At 37.3% G+C, this 20447-nt stretch overlaps 1 protein-coding gene across 1 annotated transcript; it reads left to right on the forward strand.

Moving 5' to 3' along the window:
• Positions 1 to 1693: 1693 nt before the first annotated feature.
• Positions 1694 to 2922, forward strand: LOC112766112 (uncharacterized). Its single transcript, XM_025811971.3, has one exon. The coding sequence runs from the start codon at positions 2186 to 2188 to the stop codon at positions 2858 to 2860; it is 675 nt and encodes a 224-aa protein (XP_025667756.1). The 5' UTR covers positions 1694 to 2185; the 3' UTR covers positions 2861 to 2922.
• Positions 2923 to 20447: the final 17525 nt, after the last annotated feature.

Here is a 20447-nt window from a genome sequence, read left to right on the forward strand (position 1 = left end):
ATTTTCTTATTTTGAAAAGGGGATTTTATATTTTAACATTTATATATTATAGATAATTTTTTTTCATTTTTTCTTGGTATGATTTTGTGACGGTTATAAATAAACCATCACAATCTTCCAAAGCATAATGCTTAATTTTTTATAACCATTTTTGAAATATAAAAAACTTATATGTTTAAATTGTTAAAAGTATATTTGAAACTTATGAACGGAAAAACATGCCTCATACCTTCTTGATGATCAAACTATTCAAACATACAACAAGCCTGATCTCACCCTAAAAACAAAAAAGCTTTCATCTATCAAATCTATTGTTTATTATCTATCCATTATCTATTACTAATTTTATAATCAAAATGTATCACATATCACTTTTTTGTTATAATTAAAATTAAATCTTTTTTTTCTAAAATTTAAAAATTTTCTCCTCTTCCCTCTTCCTTTCTCTATCTATTTCATTTCTTCACACATTCTATCTCTCTTATGTATATATTATTATCAATAATCAATTATAAATTTAACAATCAAAATATACAATATGACATTCTCTAATTATATTTAATTAAATTAAAATTAAAATTAAAATATTAAAATTGAAATATAGTTATATTATATATTATATATTATTACTAACTAATTTAATAATCAAAATATGTCATATATTTTTATTAAAATTGAGAAAAAATATTTCTCTTCAAAATTAATAATTAAACTTCCTTCCTACATTCTCTTATCTATCTCTCTCTTTTTTTATTTTTTCTATCGTTTTCACTCTATATATAATTTATAATTTATATTAATAATTTAATAAATCAAAATATATCACCAGATATTTTTTATTACAATTAAAATATTTTTTTAAATTAACAAACTTTCTCTCTCATTCTTCTTCTTTATCTTTCTCTCTCTCTTCATTTTCTATATTTCTCTATCTTTTTTCTCTACAAAAAATAAAATTAATAAAATAATATAATTCAAATAAAAAATAATATTATATGCATATTTTTTAGTCTTTTTATTTAATTTTAAAATTTTACTGCTTATTTTTTTAATCTATATTTTTACTTCTCTTTTTTTAAATATTTATTATATATAATTTGGAGATTATACTAATGTGGTGATTAAAATTTAGAATCATGATTAAGTTATTTAAAAGAAATTAATTTTGAGTTAATATTATAACTATAAATATAATTTTTTTATACTAATATCTAATTATATTTTATATACATAGAGAAAAAAAATATTATTTTTAAATAACAAGTATAAAAATTAATTATTTTTATTTGTGCAACAGATTTAACACCTAATCAAATGTAAAAGTATACACGTTAAATTTTTTCAAATTTTATATAAGGAATGTTAAAAATAATTATTAGTAAAAAAATTAAACTCTTTCAAATGAAAATAATAACTAAAAATCTTATTATTTGACTTTTTTTTTTATTTACGGAAATCTTAATCTTCTTAGTCGATAGTCACTTTTGTCCCGTACGATATTTTTGTAAAAGTAGTTTAATTTTATAAATGTTTGTACCATAATCTATAATGTCGTCAGAACTAAATCGACGTAGTTTTAAAATATTATATTTTCGTAATATTATAACGGATAAAAATACTAATATTAAATAATTTTGTGTTCATTTAATCTACAAAATTGAATAAACATACACAAATAACACATGTCTTAGCTTTTAAAAATAGAAATAATATACTCTTCACACAAAACTGGTTTATTGCATAGATAGCTAGGTTCATACATGACCCTTCCATGTCCTTCATCAAAATGAAAAAAAAAAAAAGAAAAGAGACTATCACAAAGTTGCTACACACTCATATGAAAATGACTGGCTCTACATGATGGGAATAATCATCTTATGTAGACAAGTCACAAAAATACATGTATCATATATTAGCCAACAAGTTAATAGGGTCCACGTGGACCCAACACCCATGTCACAAATTAAATTCTAAGAACACAGCCAACCACAAAAAAAAAAAAAAAAAAAAAGTCACACATGAATATTTCAACTACTCACACAACACTGAGTGAACGAAAGAAAGAAACATACTTTATTGCATTGCGTGGAACTTGGTTGCCCCACACATTACTCACCTCAAAGTCTCAAAAAAAGGAGAAGCTAATTAAGAAGAAGCTCTATCTATCTCTTATATTATTATTATCATGGCTTCTTCAAAGATCTTGTTCTTGAACTCTTTCTTGGAGAGAAGAAAGAAGAACAACAAGAAGAAGGGTAATAATAACAATAATAAGAAAGATGATGATTTGGATCTTGTGAAGGCGGCTGCATGGGCATGGTACCAACGTGGTTCAGGATCAGAAGGGAATAATAATAATAAGGGTTTGATGAATGACTTTGATGTCACCACAACAACAAGAACTACTACTCATCAAAGAACATCGACTAGGCCTCCTTCAAGGTACAAGCTAGAAGCAATGAAAAGAATGGAACTCAACGATAATCATCATGAAAAAGAAGAAGAAGAAGCAAACAATAATAAAGGTCATAGAAAGAAGAAGAACTCACTACTCCTTGATGCATATGAAGTGCAAAGCATTTCAAGGCAAATTGATAGTCATATTATTATGGAGTCAAATAAGAACAACACTTCATCATCAACTAGTTTAATGATGAGGATGAATAAGAAGAAGAATAAGAAGGAAAAAACAAAAGGATTTTGGCTAATCCATGGTGCTGTCTGTGGAAGAGGAGAAGATGTGGTTGATCCAACAACTTCTGCCATGAGAGGTGGTCGTCGTCGCCAACAGTCAAACCGTGTACCTGCCGTTAACTTGTCAAATAACAATTTGAGAAATGTTAGGGATCAGGTTTTGTGATTTGTAGCTATTAATCAACTATTATTAATATTTTTAATAATATGAAATTATATTTAATAGTATGAGATTATTCATTTTTTTTTAGCTGGTTAGGTCTTGGCCAAATTTTAATAAAAGTACTTATTCTTTAAACTTTCTCTAACAATTTTGAATTGAATTATATATGATATCATTAATTTTTCTTTTACTTTTATTTGGAGTTAGTGGTTTTGATTTTATCATGATCTACATTGTAGTTAGTTACCATGATTGTGGAATAATTTTGTTGATGATGGGACTATAAAGAAAAACTGGTGAGCATGCATATCTATATGACTATGGTATGATTAGTGATATAAATGATATACCCATCAATTCATCACTATAGCTGCCGGATAGATAGTGCTTGTTTCATTCAAATTATAAAACCATTTTGTTTTTATTGGTTGAAAGGAGGACAAGTCGTTATATGTATTTTTCCTAAAATAGATGGGATATGAAAATGATTTTACCGGAATATATAAGAATTACAAAAATGGATATAATTGCTATATTCTAGTTCTAGAAATATATGAATAGACTGAAATCTGATCTACCCATTTTGCTTTTTAGTTCAAAAATTTAAAAAGCCAACTATAATATAAGTCAATTTAAATTAATTTTTTATATTTTTAATTTTAAAATTCGAAAAGCTAGAATAGTAAAAAAATTTTTTGTGTTAGGTTCGACTAGAGAACTAACTAAGTGTGTAAACTAAAATCAATAAGTGAAAAAATAGGAGATCTATTATTAAAAAACAAACAACAGAAATGTTAGATAATCAAGATTTAAACGAAATTTACGTATATATCAAAATTTGAAGATATTCTAGGAGACTAGGGGAATAGAGAGAAGAGTCGCAACAATTAAATGAATGTTGTTGAACGCAGAATTATTATACTTTTCAATACTCTGTGGACCATGAGCACCATGGTGATGAGTATCGTAAGGTGGTTTAGTCTTGAAAACATTACTGTAATGGGATTCATCAGGAGACATTTTCACTTAAAATTCTAATGAGATAATAATTAATTTTATAGTATTAGTGATTATTGGTTAATAAATTTAGATTTTGTTAATAAAATATTTTTTTTAAATTAAATTAGATTTTATCCTTATAATGTCATAAATATTTTCCTTCCCTTTCACTTCCCTTTTCTCTCTTTAAAATAAAAGAACAAAAACAAAAATAAAAAAAATAAAAAAATATCCAAAAAAAAAAGAGTTCCCAATTTAATAGAGCGACAACTATGTCTATGCTCATGAGTACGTGTTTGTGATTTATCAAATTTATTAGAGATATAATTATTTATATGTATTTTTTTATTAGTTTAAATTTAAAAAAAATAACATTATAACATAGTATTAGAACTTCTATAATCGAAAGATCTAAAATTCAATCTTAATTAATCTCCAAAGAATAATATAAAATAAATAAAAAGATAAAAAATTATATAAAAATTTAAACAAATCTAAAAAAGACTTACCAGGTGGGGAATTTCTCACTTCATTGCGGCCTCTAGTCAAATATATACATCAATTTTCATTATAACAAGCAAAACCACATCCTCGTACTCAAATTTAATTCACACATATGCATTTATATTATTCAACAACAATTACAATTCATAAATCAAGATTAATTAATCATAACAATCACAATTTTCATTCAATTATATCCTAGCGGCAATTAACTTAAGCATTAATAATTAATTTTAGTGTTTGATTTAGATGTGCCATGTCATACACAAAACTTTAGGGACGGTAACTTATTGTATTGAATAACATGAAAAGAAAAAATTCTCACCTCACAATGCTTTTAAATGAGGACAATTCTATGGTACTGAAGGAGAAAATGTTCTTCACCTATGCCCATGTCCCAGTGAGAAAAATTTCGAGGAGAAATCAAATAAAAGAACATAAGATGAGAAGACACCACATCCAACTCAAAACCTTAAAGTGTTAAGTTAATAGGTCTCTCATCTTATAAACTCCTCACTCTTTCTTGTTTTTTTTAATGTGGGACTAATTTTTATACTCTTCATACTTGCTACTTAACAATCTCCCCCTCTCCACCACATATGAGTATCTGTCCCTCACACCGCTGCACCACACCACGGGACACGTCGTCCGGATCACCTTTGCCGTGAAGACTTTCGATGTTTCACTTTGAATACTCCTTAAACTACCAGATCGATTAACCATCGGCTCAGATACCACTTGTTGAGCTACCGTGGGGAGCTCTCGAACACTGGAAAGACTTCGGGGAGAACTAAGTGAGAGAACATAAGATGAGAAGATACCAAATCCAAATCAAAATCTCAAGGTGTCAAGTTAATGTATTTCTCATCTTTTAAACTCCTCAGTAGCTAGCGGAGGTGGCGGAGCAGGAGGTAGCGGAGGGGATGAAAGAGGTAGTGGAAGAGGCGATAGAGGCAGCACATGAGGCTGTGAGTGTAGTAAGTCTACATGCATGAAGGTCTGTCCTGTAAGAGGGGAAGGAGACTCTGTGCTGAAAACTACCATTGCTCTGCTACAAGGTGTGAAAATCAGGAAGGTGGCTGGTTCAAAAAACGATTTTTTTGTTAGTGTATTTTTTCAGTCTTTGACAACTCCAAAATATGCGAATGCTTTGCTGTAGGGATTGTTTGCTATGCCACTCGTTGTTCTTGCGTTCATACAACCTGTGATAATCATAAAGAAGAACAACTAAAAAAAAGGCTAGAAATACTTGATCTTCTACGCTTATGGTATTTTTTTTTATTTATTTGTTTCTTTTTATTTGGTGCATGTTGATGAACAATAAACTAATAAGATGATGATGTGTGCATTGTGCAGGCTGTCAGTGGGTCGCAGTTACTATCAATGGGTAACTCTTCTTGATGGCGTAAATCTTTGTAGTGGATCAATCTTTGTAGTTGATCAACTTTGCTCGGTCTGAAATGAAGAAGCTCCAATGCTGCACAAATAGAAGAGAAGAGTTTTTAAATTATTAGGTAGAAGAAGAAGAAGAGGAAGAAAGAAGAACTAGTCATTAGTAATACTATCAATGGGTAACTCTTCTTGACGGCGTAAATCTTTGTAGTGGATCACAGAGGTATTTTAGGCCTTTAGGAGTATAATTGGTATTTAATAAAAATATTAAAGATAATTGGGTCATAGAAAAATATTATGATCAATCGGATAAAATTTTGATGCTAAATAAGGTTAAATAGAAAAAATTAGAGCACTTAAGAGTAAAATTATAATTTTGAAAATATTACGACATACAAGTAGGTTTGCAAGATTAAACAAAGTAAATAAAAAAGACTACAAAGTAAGAGGACAAAAAGTAACCAAATTGTGATCGATAGACGAAGCGTGATCGGAAGATCGTCTGGTCGTTAGGAGTAGAATCTCATGAGATTTGCCGTGAAAAAAACCAACGTCCTTATCAATGAATAATCACATCTCAATCACAGAAGTGGAACAAAACCCACATCCTTGTCAATCAATAATTACATCTCAATCACAATCACGCAAGTAGGACAAAGTGTCCATCCTTGCCAATTCAATTTTTATATCACAATTATAATCATATTCAATCATAATCACCATCTTAACCAATTTCATAAATTATAATTCATCATAACCCCTATATCACTAGGACATTTAACATTATTGTCAATCCATGAGCGGGACAAAGTCACCATCCTCACCGTGGGTAGGACGAAATCACCATCACCACAACGCTCTTATTTCATTAGATTTTATTGGGAAATTATTTCAATTAGACTTATTAAATCCATTCCCGATACATTTCAAACCCTTAGAATGGTTCTTAGACTCCATACAGAGTTAACTGGGGGATACATGCTTATAGAAAAGGCTTAACAGCTCACAATTACATAAGTGGGACAAAACCCATGTCCTTGTTAATTAAACAATCATATCACAATTTAGATAACATACTTTCTTTAATCATATATTAGACCTTTTCTTTTTAAAATTATACTTTGACCTTTACTTTCAATAATAATATATTAGGTCTACACTATACATGGAATCACATTCTTTACTCATTTATTCTTGAATTCACAATCGGGTTCGCATACCCTTCAAAAATTCAATCAGACAACATACTCTGTTGTGAAATAATAAAACATATCATCCCCTTTTAAGCTTTCTCAAACTGGCTCAAATAATACTTAGGTTCATCCTAATACTCAAATTTCACTTTAAGTCCTTAGTACATTTCTAAATTAACCAAAGTCTCATTTTTTCAAATTAATCTGAATAACAGAAATCTTAAACCTTAAGGGTCGTAATACCTCAACCGACCTAAGGAAAATTCACCATTTCTCGGCTACTCTTTTCTCAAGCATAGTCTATGTACATATATAACAATTCATTCATTTAATCACAATTATTATTCACATTAATCGACCACATCTAATTGATCATGACTTTGCATTTCAATCTTCAATATCAATGAAGATCTTTATTTATTAATTCTCACCAAAATCCTTAATCTCAATAATTACATTATAATAAGAATCTCGATCAAAATCACAATCCTCAAGGAAATCACAAACATTTAGAGATAGAATTTTTAAACCTTATTAAGGTCTATGCTAATTACTCTCACTTGTAATCTTAGAAAAATTTTGACATAACCTTCCCTAAAATTGAGCTGAATTACCATTAAAGGTTCCCTCGTATCCAACCAATATTTCATACCCTTCATTCCAAAATTCTCAATATCCATCAAGAACCAGTTATTTCACCAATTCTTATCAAATTTCTCCGGATCAATTTTAATAGCCATGAGTCCCTTTTCTTGGGTTTCATTTCTCATAGTGTGAATCACTTCCTGTGCCACGAGAATGTTATCTTAATCTTGCCAGGTACAAAGAGTTTCAATCTTAAATTGAAAAGTAATACCAATTGTCCAAGTTTAAATGTTCTTAAAGAGATCTTCTTGTCATGCCACATCTTAGTCTTTTCTTTGTATATCTTGACATTTTCATAAGCTTCAACCTGAAATTCATCTAGCTCATTAAGTTAGAGTAGCCTCTTTTCTCCCACATCCTTAGCATCAAAGTTTAGAAACTTTGTTGCCCAATATGCTCTACGTTCCAACTCCATGGGCAAGTGACAAGCCTTTCCATAAATAAGTTGGTATGGTGACATTCCAATAGGGGTCTTGAATGCTGTTCGGTAAGACCAGATAGCATCATCAATCTTCCTTGTCCAGTCCTTCCTTGAGACTCCCACTGTCTTCTCTAATATTCTCTTGGGTTCTCTATTGAAAATCTTCACTTGAACACTTATTTGAGGATGATACAGAGTAGTCACTTTGTGTTTAACTCCATATTTTTGGAGAATTGTGTCTAGTTATTTGTTACAAAAGTGGCTAGCACTATCACCTCCTTGCAGAGACAGATTTTAGAGGTGACTACTGCCTAGAAAAAGTAAGAACATTAAAGAGGGTTACTTCTCTCAAGGTTTTGAAAACTGGACCTGTCATCCAACCGCTCTAGTTACTGATTAATTTGTCCAATCGACTCTAATACCACTTGTTGGACCACCGTGGAGAGCTTTCGACCACCGGAGAGACTTTGGAGAGAAACTTGCTACTTAACAATCTCCCCCTCAAGTGTGAGCCATCACAAATCGATTAACCATCGACTCTAATACCATTTGTTGGGCCACCGTGGAGAGCTCTCGATCACCGGAGAGACTTCGAGAAGAAATCAAGTGAGAGAACATAAGATGAGAAGACACTACATCCAACTCAAAATGTTAAGGTGTCATGTTAATGGATCTCTTTTACAAACTCCTCAGTAGTTAGCGGAGGCAGCAGAGCAAGAGGTAGCAGAAGGGGCGTAAGAGGAAGCGGAATAGGTGGTAGAGGCAGGGTAGGGGGCTACAAGTGTAATAGTAGGTCTACATGCACGAAGGTCTGTCCCCGCAAAAAAGGAAGACGACTATGTGCCAAAAACTGCTATTCTTCTGCCACAAGGTGTGAAAATCGAGAAGAGGGTCCGATTCAGAAAATGATTTTTCTGTCAGTGTATATATTTTCATTCTTTGACGACTCTAAAATATGTAAATGCCTTGTTGTAGGGATTGTTTGCCATGTCACTCTATATAAGGAACTTTTTGGCTCAATTATTAATCACACTATATCCATCTGTCTATTCTTAACCTTTACATTTTTTCTTTATATACACATGAATAATAATAAGTTTTTTTTGTAATAATTTATTTCAATGGGATAATAAAAAATAATAAAAAATGTGTGATATTTGAATGTAATTCAGCTGTGATGTTACATGTTTGTTGTATTGATTCTCTAGATAAAATTTTATATTGAACAACATGAGGGTAATAAATTTCAAAAAAGTTAAAAAATGTACGTATAGATTTTTATCAGTGCTGCCAAATAAAGAATTTACTATTAGGATATTTTGGCTCAAAACTGATTAATATGTGAGTGTACTGTTTGATATACATACTAAATGAATGCCACAATATATGATAAAATGATATGTTAGTTGCAATTATTTATGACATTGATGATGGATACATGTTTAATAAAATTCAACTCACAATATCGAAGTTGTGACATATTGCGTATATCAACAAACAACTATTTCAGCCTCCATTTATTGTATCCCAGGATTCATGCATGATGGAATTATTAATTTAGATGGTAAGAATAGTATATTTACTTATTTTTGAATAATGTGTAAACAATGTGAATTAATAAGGTTAAAAGAGTAAATTTAATTAGTAACATTAAATTAGGGTGTAGTGTATTTTCATTTGATTGGTGATTGTTCATGTTGTTCAAAATTTTTATTGTTTCCTAACACTCCCCTTTTCTTTATTAAATAGCTTGTGTTTATTTAACTTCTACTTATCATTTTTCATATCCTAAGTTTATTTTCATTTACTATTAAATCAAATAAAAATATTTTAAAGATATTAAAAAATCAGTTTGAAATAACCTATATTTAATTATCTTATTTTGTATTTTTTAGTTCCTGTTGAAATAATTGAATAATATTAAATGTAATAAGTATATAATTATATATGATGAGATAAATAAACTATTTTTAAAGTATTGTGTCTATATTACCATAAATTAAATGTGTGATGAGAGCTTTTTAGACTTTTTTTTTTTTTTTTTATCTTTTTCCATTGAAGGAATCTCCACCAAGAAACAAGAAATTCAACTTCCCCCAACTATATGCCTATGATAAACACAACGAATTTACCATGGATTAGCCTAGGAAGATTTTCTTTGATAATATTGTGCAAGATGTGATGCATAATATGAACAGAGTGGTGGCTTTGCAATAATGCCTATGATCTTGAGCCAGGAGCATTTTCCATATCACCAAAGTTCCTACCAATTGGACCATTAATTGAAAGTGACAACAACAACAAAAGTTCTTCATTTTGGCAAGAGGACACAATATGCTTAAAATGGTTAGACCAACAGCAACCTCAATCTATTGTCTACGTTTCATTTGGTAGCTTGGCAGTTATGGAATCCAACCAACTCAAAGAATTAATACGTGCACTTGATCTCATTGACAAGTCTTCTTTTTTTTTTTCACATTGGATTTTTGATCGGAAGAGGTTTTAACAAGGCATATCATCCCCACATGATTCGCTGTGCCTAAGACCACCGCAGCATCCTCCCTCGTGCTTCCCGTGCCGTCGATTGCCGCAACGCCCTCTCCTACCCCGCGTGATTCGCCACGCCTAAGACCACCGCGGCACCCTCCTTCGCGCTTCCCATGCCACCGATCGCTGCAGCGTCCTCCCTCACGATTCGCAGCGTCGTCGATCGCCACAGCGTCCTCCCACTCGCAATTTACCGTGCCCAGGACCACCTCGTTGCCCTCCCCCTTGCAATTCACCATGCCGCCGACTACCGCAATGCTCTTATTCTTGCAAACACAGCGCCGCCAACCACCGTTGCGTCCTCTTGCAGTGTGTTCCTATATTTTTTTCTAAATTTTTTTTAATTGTTTTTTCAAATGTTTCTTTTCATGTTTTTTTTATGTCGGTTATTAGGCTAAAATTTTTATATATGAATAATTTTAATGTGAAATATAAAAATATTTGATCATTTTGGTGTTTTACACAGTTGTGGTAGTAGCACAAAACGTTACTGATGTTTTACAATAAAAAAAAAATTTAATCATGAAAGAACAAAACGTTAGTGACGTTTTATAATAAAAAATATTATTTTAATTATTAAAACACAAAACGTCACTGACGTTTTGTTAAAAAATATTTTGTAAATGGCCATAGTTGTGTTTAACACACAGTTTGATTCATGATGAAGGATTTCACCTGTAGTAATACAATATTAAAAAGAAAAAGTTCTCGGTTATTAGATGTTTCTTTCTTATGTTTTGGGACTTTTTTTACGCGGGTGCATTTCTGTTTTTTTAACTGTTTTTTTTTTTGCCATGGATTCCTTGCTCCTACATTTTTGTAGGTTTATCATTAACCTTCATAAAAATAATTATAAAATGTACCCCGTTTTTTTTTTTTGAAAAATTTATTAATTAGATTTTGACCCCTCAAATTATTGATTTTTAATTTTGTCCCCTTTCTCTTTCATTTCTAGATTCAAAAGTGTTCATACCCTGGCCCAACGAATAAGGCCCAGGATCCAAATAAAAAGGCCCAACCCAAAGGGTTGGCCTCACCTTTCGCCAGATTAGCTGCCACGAAGTCGGAACTAGTCACGACTTGCTCTAAAGAAGTCGGGAACGAGGATTAACTGGCAGATAGGCACTCATTTGAATGAGTAACTGCCCCTAGAATCTCTCTAACCACTTCACGAAGCAATATCTTAACTTCCCTAAGATAAAGGGACGGTTAACACCCTAGAAAAGTGGCACTACTCCAACGGTGGTTATTGGCTCGCCACTATAAATACACTGACACCCCTCAGGTATCTCTAAGTTCCAATACTCTCTAGACCTGCTAACCCCTTTGCTGACTTAGGCATCGGAGTGTCTTTGCAGGTACCACCCCCATTCACTCATACAAACAAGTCGGACGGAGGCCCCCAAGGCGCAGACCCTGACAAAGGCTTCCTCCCTCAGACGATTGGGTCGACCAGCGCCATCCAGCCCATTAATCTCCGGTTACCTACCGTAACATTGGCGCCGTTGCCGGGGACCCGAGAGATCAACCAGTGATGGCGGACGGATCTCCTGAGGAGGGTCATGTGGAAACAGATTCTGAACAAGAGAATCTGGACACCAGAAATAGTGACGCGGACCTAACCCTCCAACAGGAAACCAACGATCAACACAAAGAAGGAACCTCCGGAGTCAAAACCCTGAAGGTGAATTCCTCAGAAGGCCGTGAGTCAGAGAAGGACGGACAATCCCATTCAACTGAGCTCATGGGGTTAGTCCATATTCACTAAAATCGTTTGGAACAGCTAGAACAGGAACGGGAGCGACAAAAGGAGATAGAAAAGCGCCTAAGAGAGGAGATGGATAGACGAAAAGAGTTAGAGGAAAAACTCTTAAAGCTAGAATCCTCCCTCAAAGGTCGGAACTCCCGTGATAGTAGAGAAGAGTCCCCCTTAGGAGGGGAAGATCCTTTTATTGAGGACATAATGAGGGCAAAATTTCCGAGAAACTTTAGAAGCTCCGACATGGACCTCTACGACGGAACCACTGATCCAAAGCACCATCTGAGCAACTTTAAAAGTCGGATGTATCTGGCTGACGCTTCCGATGCTACGCGATGCAAAGCTTTTCCGACAACCTTGTCAAAAGCAGCGATGAAGTGGTTCGACAGTCTCCCCCCGAGGTCGGTCACCAGTTTTGAAGACCTCTCAAGGAAATTCTTGATGAGGTTCTCTATCCAGAAAGACAAAGTTAAACATGCACCAAGCCTCCTGAGAATAAAGCAGGAGGTCGGAGAATCCCTACGAGCCTAGATGGAAAGGTTCAACAAAGCATGTTTAGAGATTCAAGACCTGCCCACCGAGGCAGTCATAATGGGGCTAGTCAATGGGCTCAGAGAAAGTCCCTTCTCACAGTCCATATCCAAAAGACATCCCATCTCTCTAAGTGATGTACAGGAAAGAGCTGAAAAGTACATCAATATGGAGGAAAATACTAAATTAAGAGACCTGAGTTGGCGACCTGGGCACCCTCCCTCAACAAAAGAAAGAGAGAGGGAAACCAAAAAGAAAGAAGAACTCGGCCTCGATAGACCAAGAAAAATATCACTCTTATACTCCTCTAAAGGTCTCTATAGTGGACGTATACAGAGAGATTTGTAATACTGAAAGGCTACCACCCCCCAGACCCATTAAAAATAAAAAAGGGGGGAGCCGCAGCGACTACTGTGAGTACCATAAAATATATGGTCACTCCACAAACGACTGCTACGACCTTAAAAATGTGATAGAAAAGCTGGCTAGGGAAGGTCGGCTCGACAGATATCTCATAGAAAGGTCGGACAGTCATGGGAAGAGAAAGCGAGACGATATGGATAGAAGAGACCCACCACCGCAGACTCCGGAGAGACATATTCATATGATCTCAGGAGGATTCGCGGGAGGGGGACTCACCAAATCCTCTCACAAAAGACATCTCAAAAGAGTATACCAGGTCGGAGGAGAGTCATCCGACCTCCCCACCACTTCATTCACAAATGAAGATGGGCAAGGAATAATGCCGGGACACGATGATCCAGTGGTAATAACTATGATCCTAGCAAATGCTCATCTCTACAGAACCCTAGTAGACCAAGGAAGCTCAGCGGACATTCTTTTTAAGCCCGCTTTCGACAAACTAGGGTTGGATGAGAAAGAATCAAGAGCCTACCCCGACACCTTATATGGACAAGGCGACACGCCAATAAAGCCACTAGGGTTTTTGCCTCTCCACACCACCTTCGGAAAAGGGGAAAAATAAAAAACTCTGAGCATAGACTTCATAGTCATCGATGTAGGGTCAGCATATAATGCTTTAATTGGCAGGACTACCCTTAATCGACTCGGAGCAGTGGTATCCACCCCTCACCTTTGTATGAAATTCCCGACTTCAACGGGGATAGCAACGGTAAGGGGAGATCAGAAGTTGGCAAGGAAATGCTACAATGAAAGCCTAAACCTGAGAGGAAAAAGCCGAGAAGTTCATACAGTAGAGCTCGGAGGCGCAAAGGTTAGAGAGGAGCTGTGTCCACAACCAGGAGGAAAAACTGAGGAGATACAGGTCGGCAAAGAGGAGGGAAAAAATACTCACATAGGGGCCAACCTAGGGAAAACCCTAAAACAAGGGTTGACTAAGCTCCTAAGAGATAACTCCGATCTCTTCGCCTGGAAGGCCTCCGACATGCCTGGGATAGATCCCGAGCTCATGTCCCATAAACTCTCGGTTTACCCGGGGTCACGACCTGTACAACAAAGAAGACGCAAGCGCGGCCTAGAGCGAGCCCTAATAGTAGAGGAGCAAGTACAAGCGCTCCTAGAAGCCGGTTTCATTAGAGAAGTCAAATACCCAACATGGCTAGCCAATGTAGTGCTAGTCAAAAAACAAAATGGTAAATGGAGAATGTGTGTCGACTACACCGACCTAAATAAGGCATGTCCCAAGGACCCTTATCCACTGCCAAGTATTGACACCCTAGTGGACTCCAGCTCGGGATATCAATACTTGTCGTTCATGGACGCCTACTCGGGATATAACCAAATCCCGATGTATGAGCCGGACCAGGAAAAAACATCATTCATCATGCCCAGAGCTAATTTTTGCTACGTGGTCATGCCATTTGGGCTGAAAAATGCAGGGGCCACATATCAGAGGCTGATGAATAAGGTGTTTTCCTCTCACCAAGGGAGCCTAATGGAAGTATACGTTGACGATATGCTGGTAAAGACCAAGAAAGAAGTCGACCTCTTGCCTGACCTTTCACAAGTCTTTGACACCATAAGGTCGCACGGGATGAGACTAAATCCCGCAAAGTGCGCCTTCGCGGTGGAGGCAGGAAAATTTATAGGATTCATGCTAACACAAAGAGGGATAGAAGCCAATCCCGACAAGTGCAGAGCTATCCTGGAGATGAAAAGTCCGACTTGTTTGAGAGAGGTCCAACAGCTGAATGGCCGGCTAGCAGCTCTCTCCAGATTTTTGGCAGGATCAGCACTAAGATCCCTTCCACTGTTCTCCCTACTGAGAAAGGGACACCAGTTTGAATGGACTCCTGAATGCGAGGAGGCGTTCCAGGAGTTCAAAAAGTTTTTGAGCCAACCTCCTATTTTGACACGACCTATAGCTGGAGAAGACCTCGTCCTATACTTATCAGTAGCAGACAAGGCCATCTCATCGGCCCTGATAAGAGAAGACGAGGCCGGTCAGCACCCAGTATACTTCATCAGTAAAGTTCTACAAGGCCCTGAGCTAAGGTACCACAAACTAGAGAAGTTTGCATACTCCTTAGTAGTAGCCTCACGAAGGCTACGGCCTTACTTTCAAGCTCACACAATAAGAGTCCGCACGAACCAACCCATGAAGCAAATCCTCCAAAAGACGGATGTTGCGGGAAGAATGGTTCAATGGGCAATAGAGCTCTCCGAGTTCGACTTGAAGTATGAAACTCGAACGGCGATTAAAGCCCAGTGCCTCGCCGACTTCATTGCAGAATACGCAGGAGATCAAGAGGATAAACCAACTACATGGGAACTCTATGTAGATGGATCCTCCAACAAAACAGGAAGTGGTGCAGGCATAATATTGGTAAATGAAAGGGGAACCCAGATAGAGGTTTCCCTCAAGTTTGAATTCCCAGCTTCAAATAATCAGGCAGAGTATGAAGTCTTAATTGCAAGATTGAAGCTGGCAGAAGAAGTCGGTGCTACGAAGGTGATGATATACAGCGACTCTCAAGTGGTGACCTCCTAAATAAGTGGAGAGTATCAGGCAAAAGACCCAAACATGAAGAGGTACTTGGAAAAAACTTTGGAACACCTTGGGCGCTTTGTAGAAACCGAGGTCAAACACATAACTCGGGATCTAAATAGCAGGGCAGACGCCCTATCCAAGTTAGCAAGTACCAAGCCAGGAGGGAATAACAGAAGCTTGATCCAAGAAACTCTCCAGGAACCCTCAGTGGTAAAAACAGAAGACAAACAAGAAGTCTTCGAAGTGGTCGGATTACACCTCGGATGGATGAACCCCTTAGTCGAATTTCTGAAATTCGACATCCTCCCCAAGGAGGAGAAAGAGGCAAAGAAAATCCGAAGGGAAGCCCAACACTCTACCTTGGTGAAAAATATTCTCTATAGAAGAGGGATATCAACACCATTGTTAAAATGCGTACCGACCTCAAGAACCACTGAGGTATTAGAGGAAGTGCATAGCGGGATCTGTGGAAACCATCTCGGAGCCAGGTCATTAGCCAGGAAAGTGATCCGAGCTGGATTCTACTGGCCAACCTTACAGAAAGATGCCACAGAATTTGTGAAAAAGTGCCAACCATGTCAGATGCATGCAAATTTCCACGTGGCTCCCCCAGAAGAGCTCATTAGTATCACTTCTCCATGGCCCTTTGCAAAATGGGGGATGGATTTGTTAGGTCTTTTTCCTCAGGCGCCAGGACAAGTCAGGTACTTAATCGTGAGAATAGATTATTTCACAAAGTGGATAGAAGCAGAGCCATTGGCCACAATCACCGCGCAAAGAAGTCGGAGGTTCCTCTACAAAAATATCATCCCAAGATATGGGATACCTCATTCCATTACTACAGATAATGGAACCCAGTTCACCGACTCTACCTTTAGAAGCCTAGTAGCCAGTATGAAAATCAAACACCAGTTCACCTCGGTGGAGCACCCGCAAGCCAATGAGCAAGCCGAGGCGGCCAACAAAGTCATACTGGCAGGGCTAAAGAAGAGATTACAAGATGCAAAAGGAGCTTGGGGCGAAGAGCTCCCCCAAGTGCTATGGGCCTACAGGACGACACCCCAATCCGCCATTGGAGAAACTCCCTTCCGACTAGTTTATGGGGTAGAAGCCATGATCCCAATAGAAGTCAGCGAGCAAAGCCCAAGAGTTATTCTCCATGACGAGATCGGGAATATACAGGGGCACAAAGAGGAGCTCGACTTGCTCCCCGAAGTTCGAGAAGAAGCCCAGATAAGAGAAGCAGCATTGAAGCAAAGGATGGCTACAAGATACAACAAAAAAGTCATCCGAAGAACATTCACCCTAAGCGACTTGGTCCAGATCAGAAATGACATTGGAGTCAACAAATTAGGAGAAGGAAAGCTCGCTGCAAATTGGAAGGGATCATACAAAATCAATGAGATCTTAGGAAAAGGCTATTATAAAGTGACCGACTTGGACGGCACCGAGTTACCAAGGTCGTGGCATGCTTGTAATATGAAAATGTACTATAGCTAAAAGCGAACTCTACTCCCTGATATACTCTTTTCCCAACTTCATGATTTTTTCCCCAGAACCAAAGGGTTTTTTCTGAAAAAGGGTTTTTAACGAGGCATCATAGTAGGGGCTAGGGGAAATAGACTGTCAAAAACCCTTAGTAGCAATGAAGTACCCCCCAATTAATAAAGATCTTTTCATCTTACAAATATCTCTTATAAATTCCTTCTCTATTGTTTTCCATTCCTTTCTACGAAACGCGCCGACTTAAGCTCGACAAAACGTGAAAATCCCATGAACCGACCTAGATGGTCGTCAGGATAAAATGACGAGGTACAAGTTGGCGTAAAGAGGTTATAGAAGTTGATCATGATAAACTCGGAAACATCCCGACTCATAAGTCGGAATGAGAAACCGAGTAAAACAGAAATGAATCGCGAAAATAACCTAAGTCATAAAAATTCAATGAAACGAAATTGGGTACTAGGAATAACAAAAGAGAGATAGGAAAAAATCCAAGAAAAGATTAAAAGGCTGTCCTAAAGATCCTTGAAACAGAAAGGTTCAGAAAGGCAGACGAAAGCCAAAGAAAATGTTTTTTAGAAAAGATCAAAGGGAAATTTGAAATCAGGAAAGCATGCACACACAAGGTAACTTAAACCCTTATCCAAAAAAGGGCATTTATTTTTTAACTTAAACCCTTATTAAAAAGGGTATTATAAAAACGTTTTGTTTACGGCCTTAAAAGGCCAAAAAATTGTTCAAATACTACCAAAACAAATAAAGAGTTTTAAAAGAGGGGACCCACAAGCCAGGCCCCAAATAGCCAACAAATCACTTTTTTGCAAGAGGAGTAGACAAGTCACCACCACCAGAGGAAGAAGGAGCGCCACCAGGACCGGAAAGAGAGGCATCCATAGGAGACGAAGAGGAAGTCAGAGGAACTGTGGAGGAACTCGGGGCATCCTTAGGGCGAGGAGGAGACTCTATAATCCTTTGCCCCCGAGTCTTCAAATCTGACTCGGAAATAATCTCGGGGACAGGGGGATCCACAATGGCACCATCAATGACAACCTTATCGGGATCTAAAGGAGAGAGGTCCAAGTCAGGAGCAATGACTCCAACCTGCTCCCTAAAGATCCTCCAAGCCTCCTCAGCGCCATCAGCAATAAAGTCCTCCAACTCGGCGTATGCCTTCCGAGAATTCAGCAGATCATTCTTCACAGACACAAGATCATCAAACAAACTTTGATAGCTATCCTGTGCTGTCTTCCTCAAACCGACCTCCATGTTGCATTGGGCTTGCAACTTTCTCTCCCTCTCTCGGAGGTTATCTCTCTCCTCCCTCAGCCTGGCGACTTCCTCCTTCAACTTTCCCTCATGCTCCTGATATATGAGAAGCCTACCTTCTAGCTCTTCGACCCTCGAGGTCATCCCTAAAGAGCTGAGAGGAGCCTTCTCGAAAATATCTAAGAGTTTGCCACAAACCCCCGCCACCTTAAGGCTCTCCTCAACCAGAGTGGTAAGGTGGCACCGAACAGAAACATCATCCATACTTATACGAACATTAGGATAGATGTTCTTTCGGACGAATGCAAGAGCATCCGCCTTCACCTCACCAGAAGAGCCAGACTCTAAAGTCTTGCGCTTCTTGTTCTCTGGTTCAGAAGAAGGTCGAGCAGAGGGGGGTGGCTGAGAGAAAGTTGAAGAAGAAATTACGATGGGCTGAGAGGGAGTCCCAACGTTCCGAGGAGGAGGAGGAGGAGAGATAACCGCCCTAACACCACCAGTCCTGGCACGAGATCTTGCTTTAGCCTCCTGGACCCTTTGGTAAGACTCCTGAGCATTTGCCTTTGCCATCTCTGAAAGGACAATAACAGACAAATCAGACAAGTCGGATAAGTCAGTCAGACAAGTCGGAAATCTAACAAACAAATAAAAGCTACCTAGCTGCGCCTGGACAAAGGTCGGAGACCCCTGGAGAAACTTTTTTGTGTCCAAGTATGGGGCCCTCCCCCACACTTCTCGGAGGAACCCCACAATGGCTGCTTCTACCTCATCCAGGTCATCCAAACCATATTTCTCGCAGGGGGAGGCCTCCAGCCAGTATAAAGGAAATCGGGGAGAAGAATTATCATCCAGAAAGAAGGGATGGTGACCCTCTACAGCTTGTACTTTGAAAAAATAATTTTTGAAGTCATGGAAGGACTCGTCAAAAAGGGTAAAATCCCTCCGACCTTGTATGGCTCGGAAGGACACCCACTGTTGCTTATTGTTTAGCCCACTAAAGGGTTTGGTCATATGAAAAAGATAGAAAAAAATCTTTAAAGAAGTTGGAAACTCCAGAGCCTGGCTGATAAATTGATAAATTTTCAAAAAACCCCAAGAATTAGGGTGAAGCTGGGTAGGGGCAACTCGGCAGTGATGCAAAACAGATATCTCAAAGTTTGAAAAAGGGAGAAAAACACTCAAACGGGTGATCATGCACTCATACATAAAGAAAAAATGAGGGGCTGCCTCATTGACTCTCCCAAAGCAAACCCGGTCTTCAGGACCCGGGACTACCAATTCATACTTCGGCTCGTCATCCTCAGAAGTACAAATTCTGTGATGAGTGCGAAGGTTGGTGATAAACTCAGTATCGACCGAGGGTTCCTCCCCTAGGACCGTGACATCAACCCATTGAGAAAGGATATCTACGGAAGTCATTTATTTTTCTTAAAAAGGTAGCAAAAAACCTACAAGGGAAAAAGAAAAGGAAAATCAAAAACACGGTCCCTAAAGGAGGAAGTACGGAACTGAAGTCTACAAACCAACCTATCTACAAAATGAAGGCATGCAAATAGAAAAGCACGTTACAAAAAGAACTAACCTTTATCCGAAAACGAGGGTAGAAGGAAACGAAAAGCCTTCGAAGATGCAACAACACAGCACGAACGAATGAAGGGGAAAATTTGAAAAATCGCAGAAACGAAACAATGAAAGAGAGGGAAAGTATTTATAAGTACGTTAGGGGCACAATGGTAAAAATGGGGCAGTCATTAATGAAAATGCACCGTTACCAAGACCATCAATCCCTACGCACATCCCTAACGGACACGACGCTTGATTAGACGTAACTGTTAGAACCAAAAGGTCACAAAAAGTCA

Source organism: Arachis hypogaea, chromosome 17, assembly GCF_003086295.3.
Source record: "Arachis hypogaea cultivar Tifrunner chromosome 17, arahy.Tifrunner.gnm2.J5K5, whole genome shotgun sequence".
NCBI lineage: Eukaryota > Viridiplantae > Streptophyta > Magnoliopsida > Fabales > Fabaceae > Arachis > Arachis hypogaea.

What these genes read in the sequence shown, in the direction of transcription:
- LOC112766112 (XM_025811971.3), top strand. Translation starts at nt 2,186, where the DNA reads ATGGCTTCTTCAAAGATCTTGTTCTTGAACTCTTTCTTGGAGAGAAGA.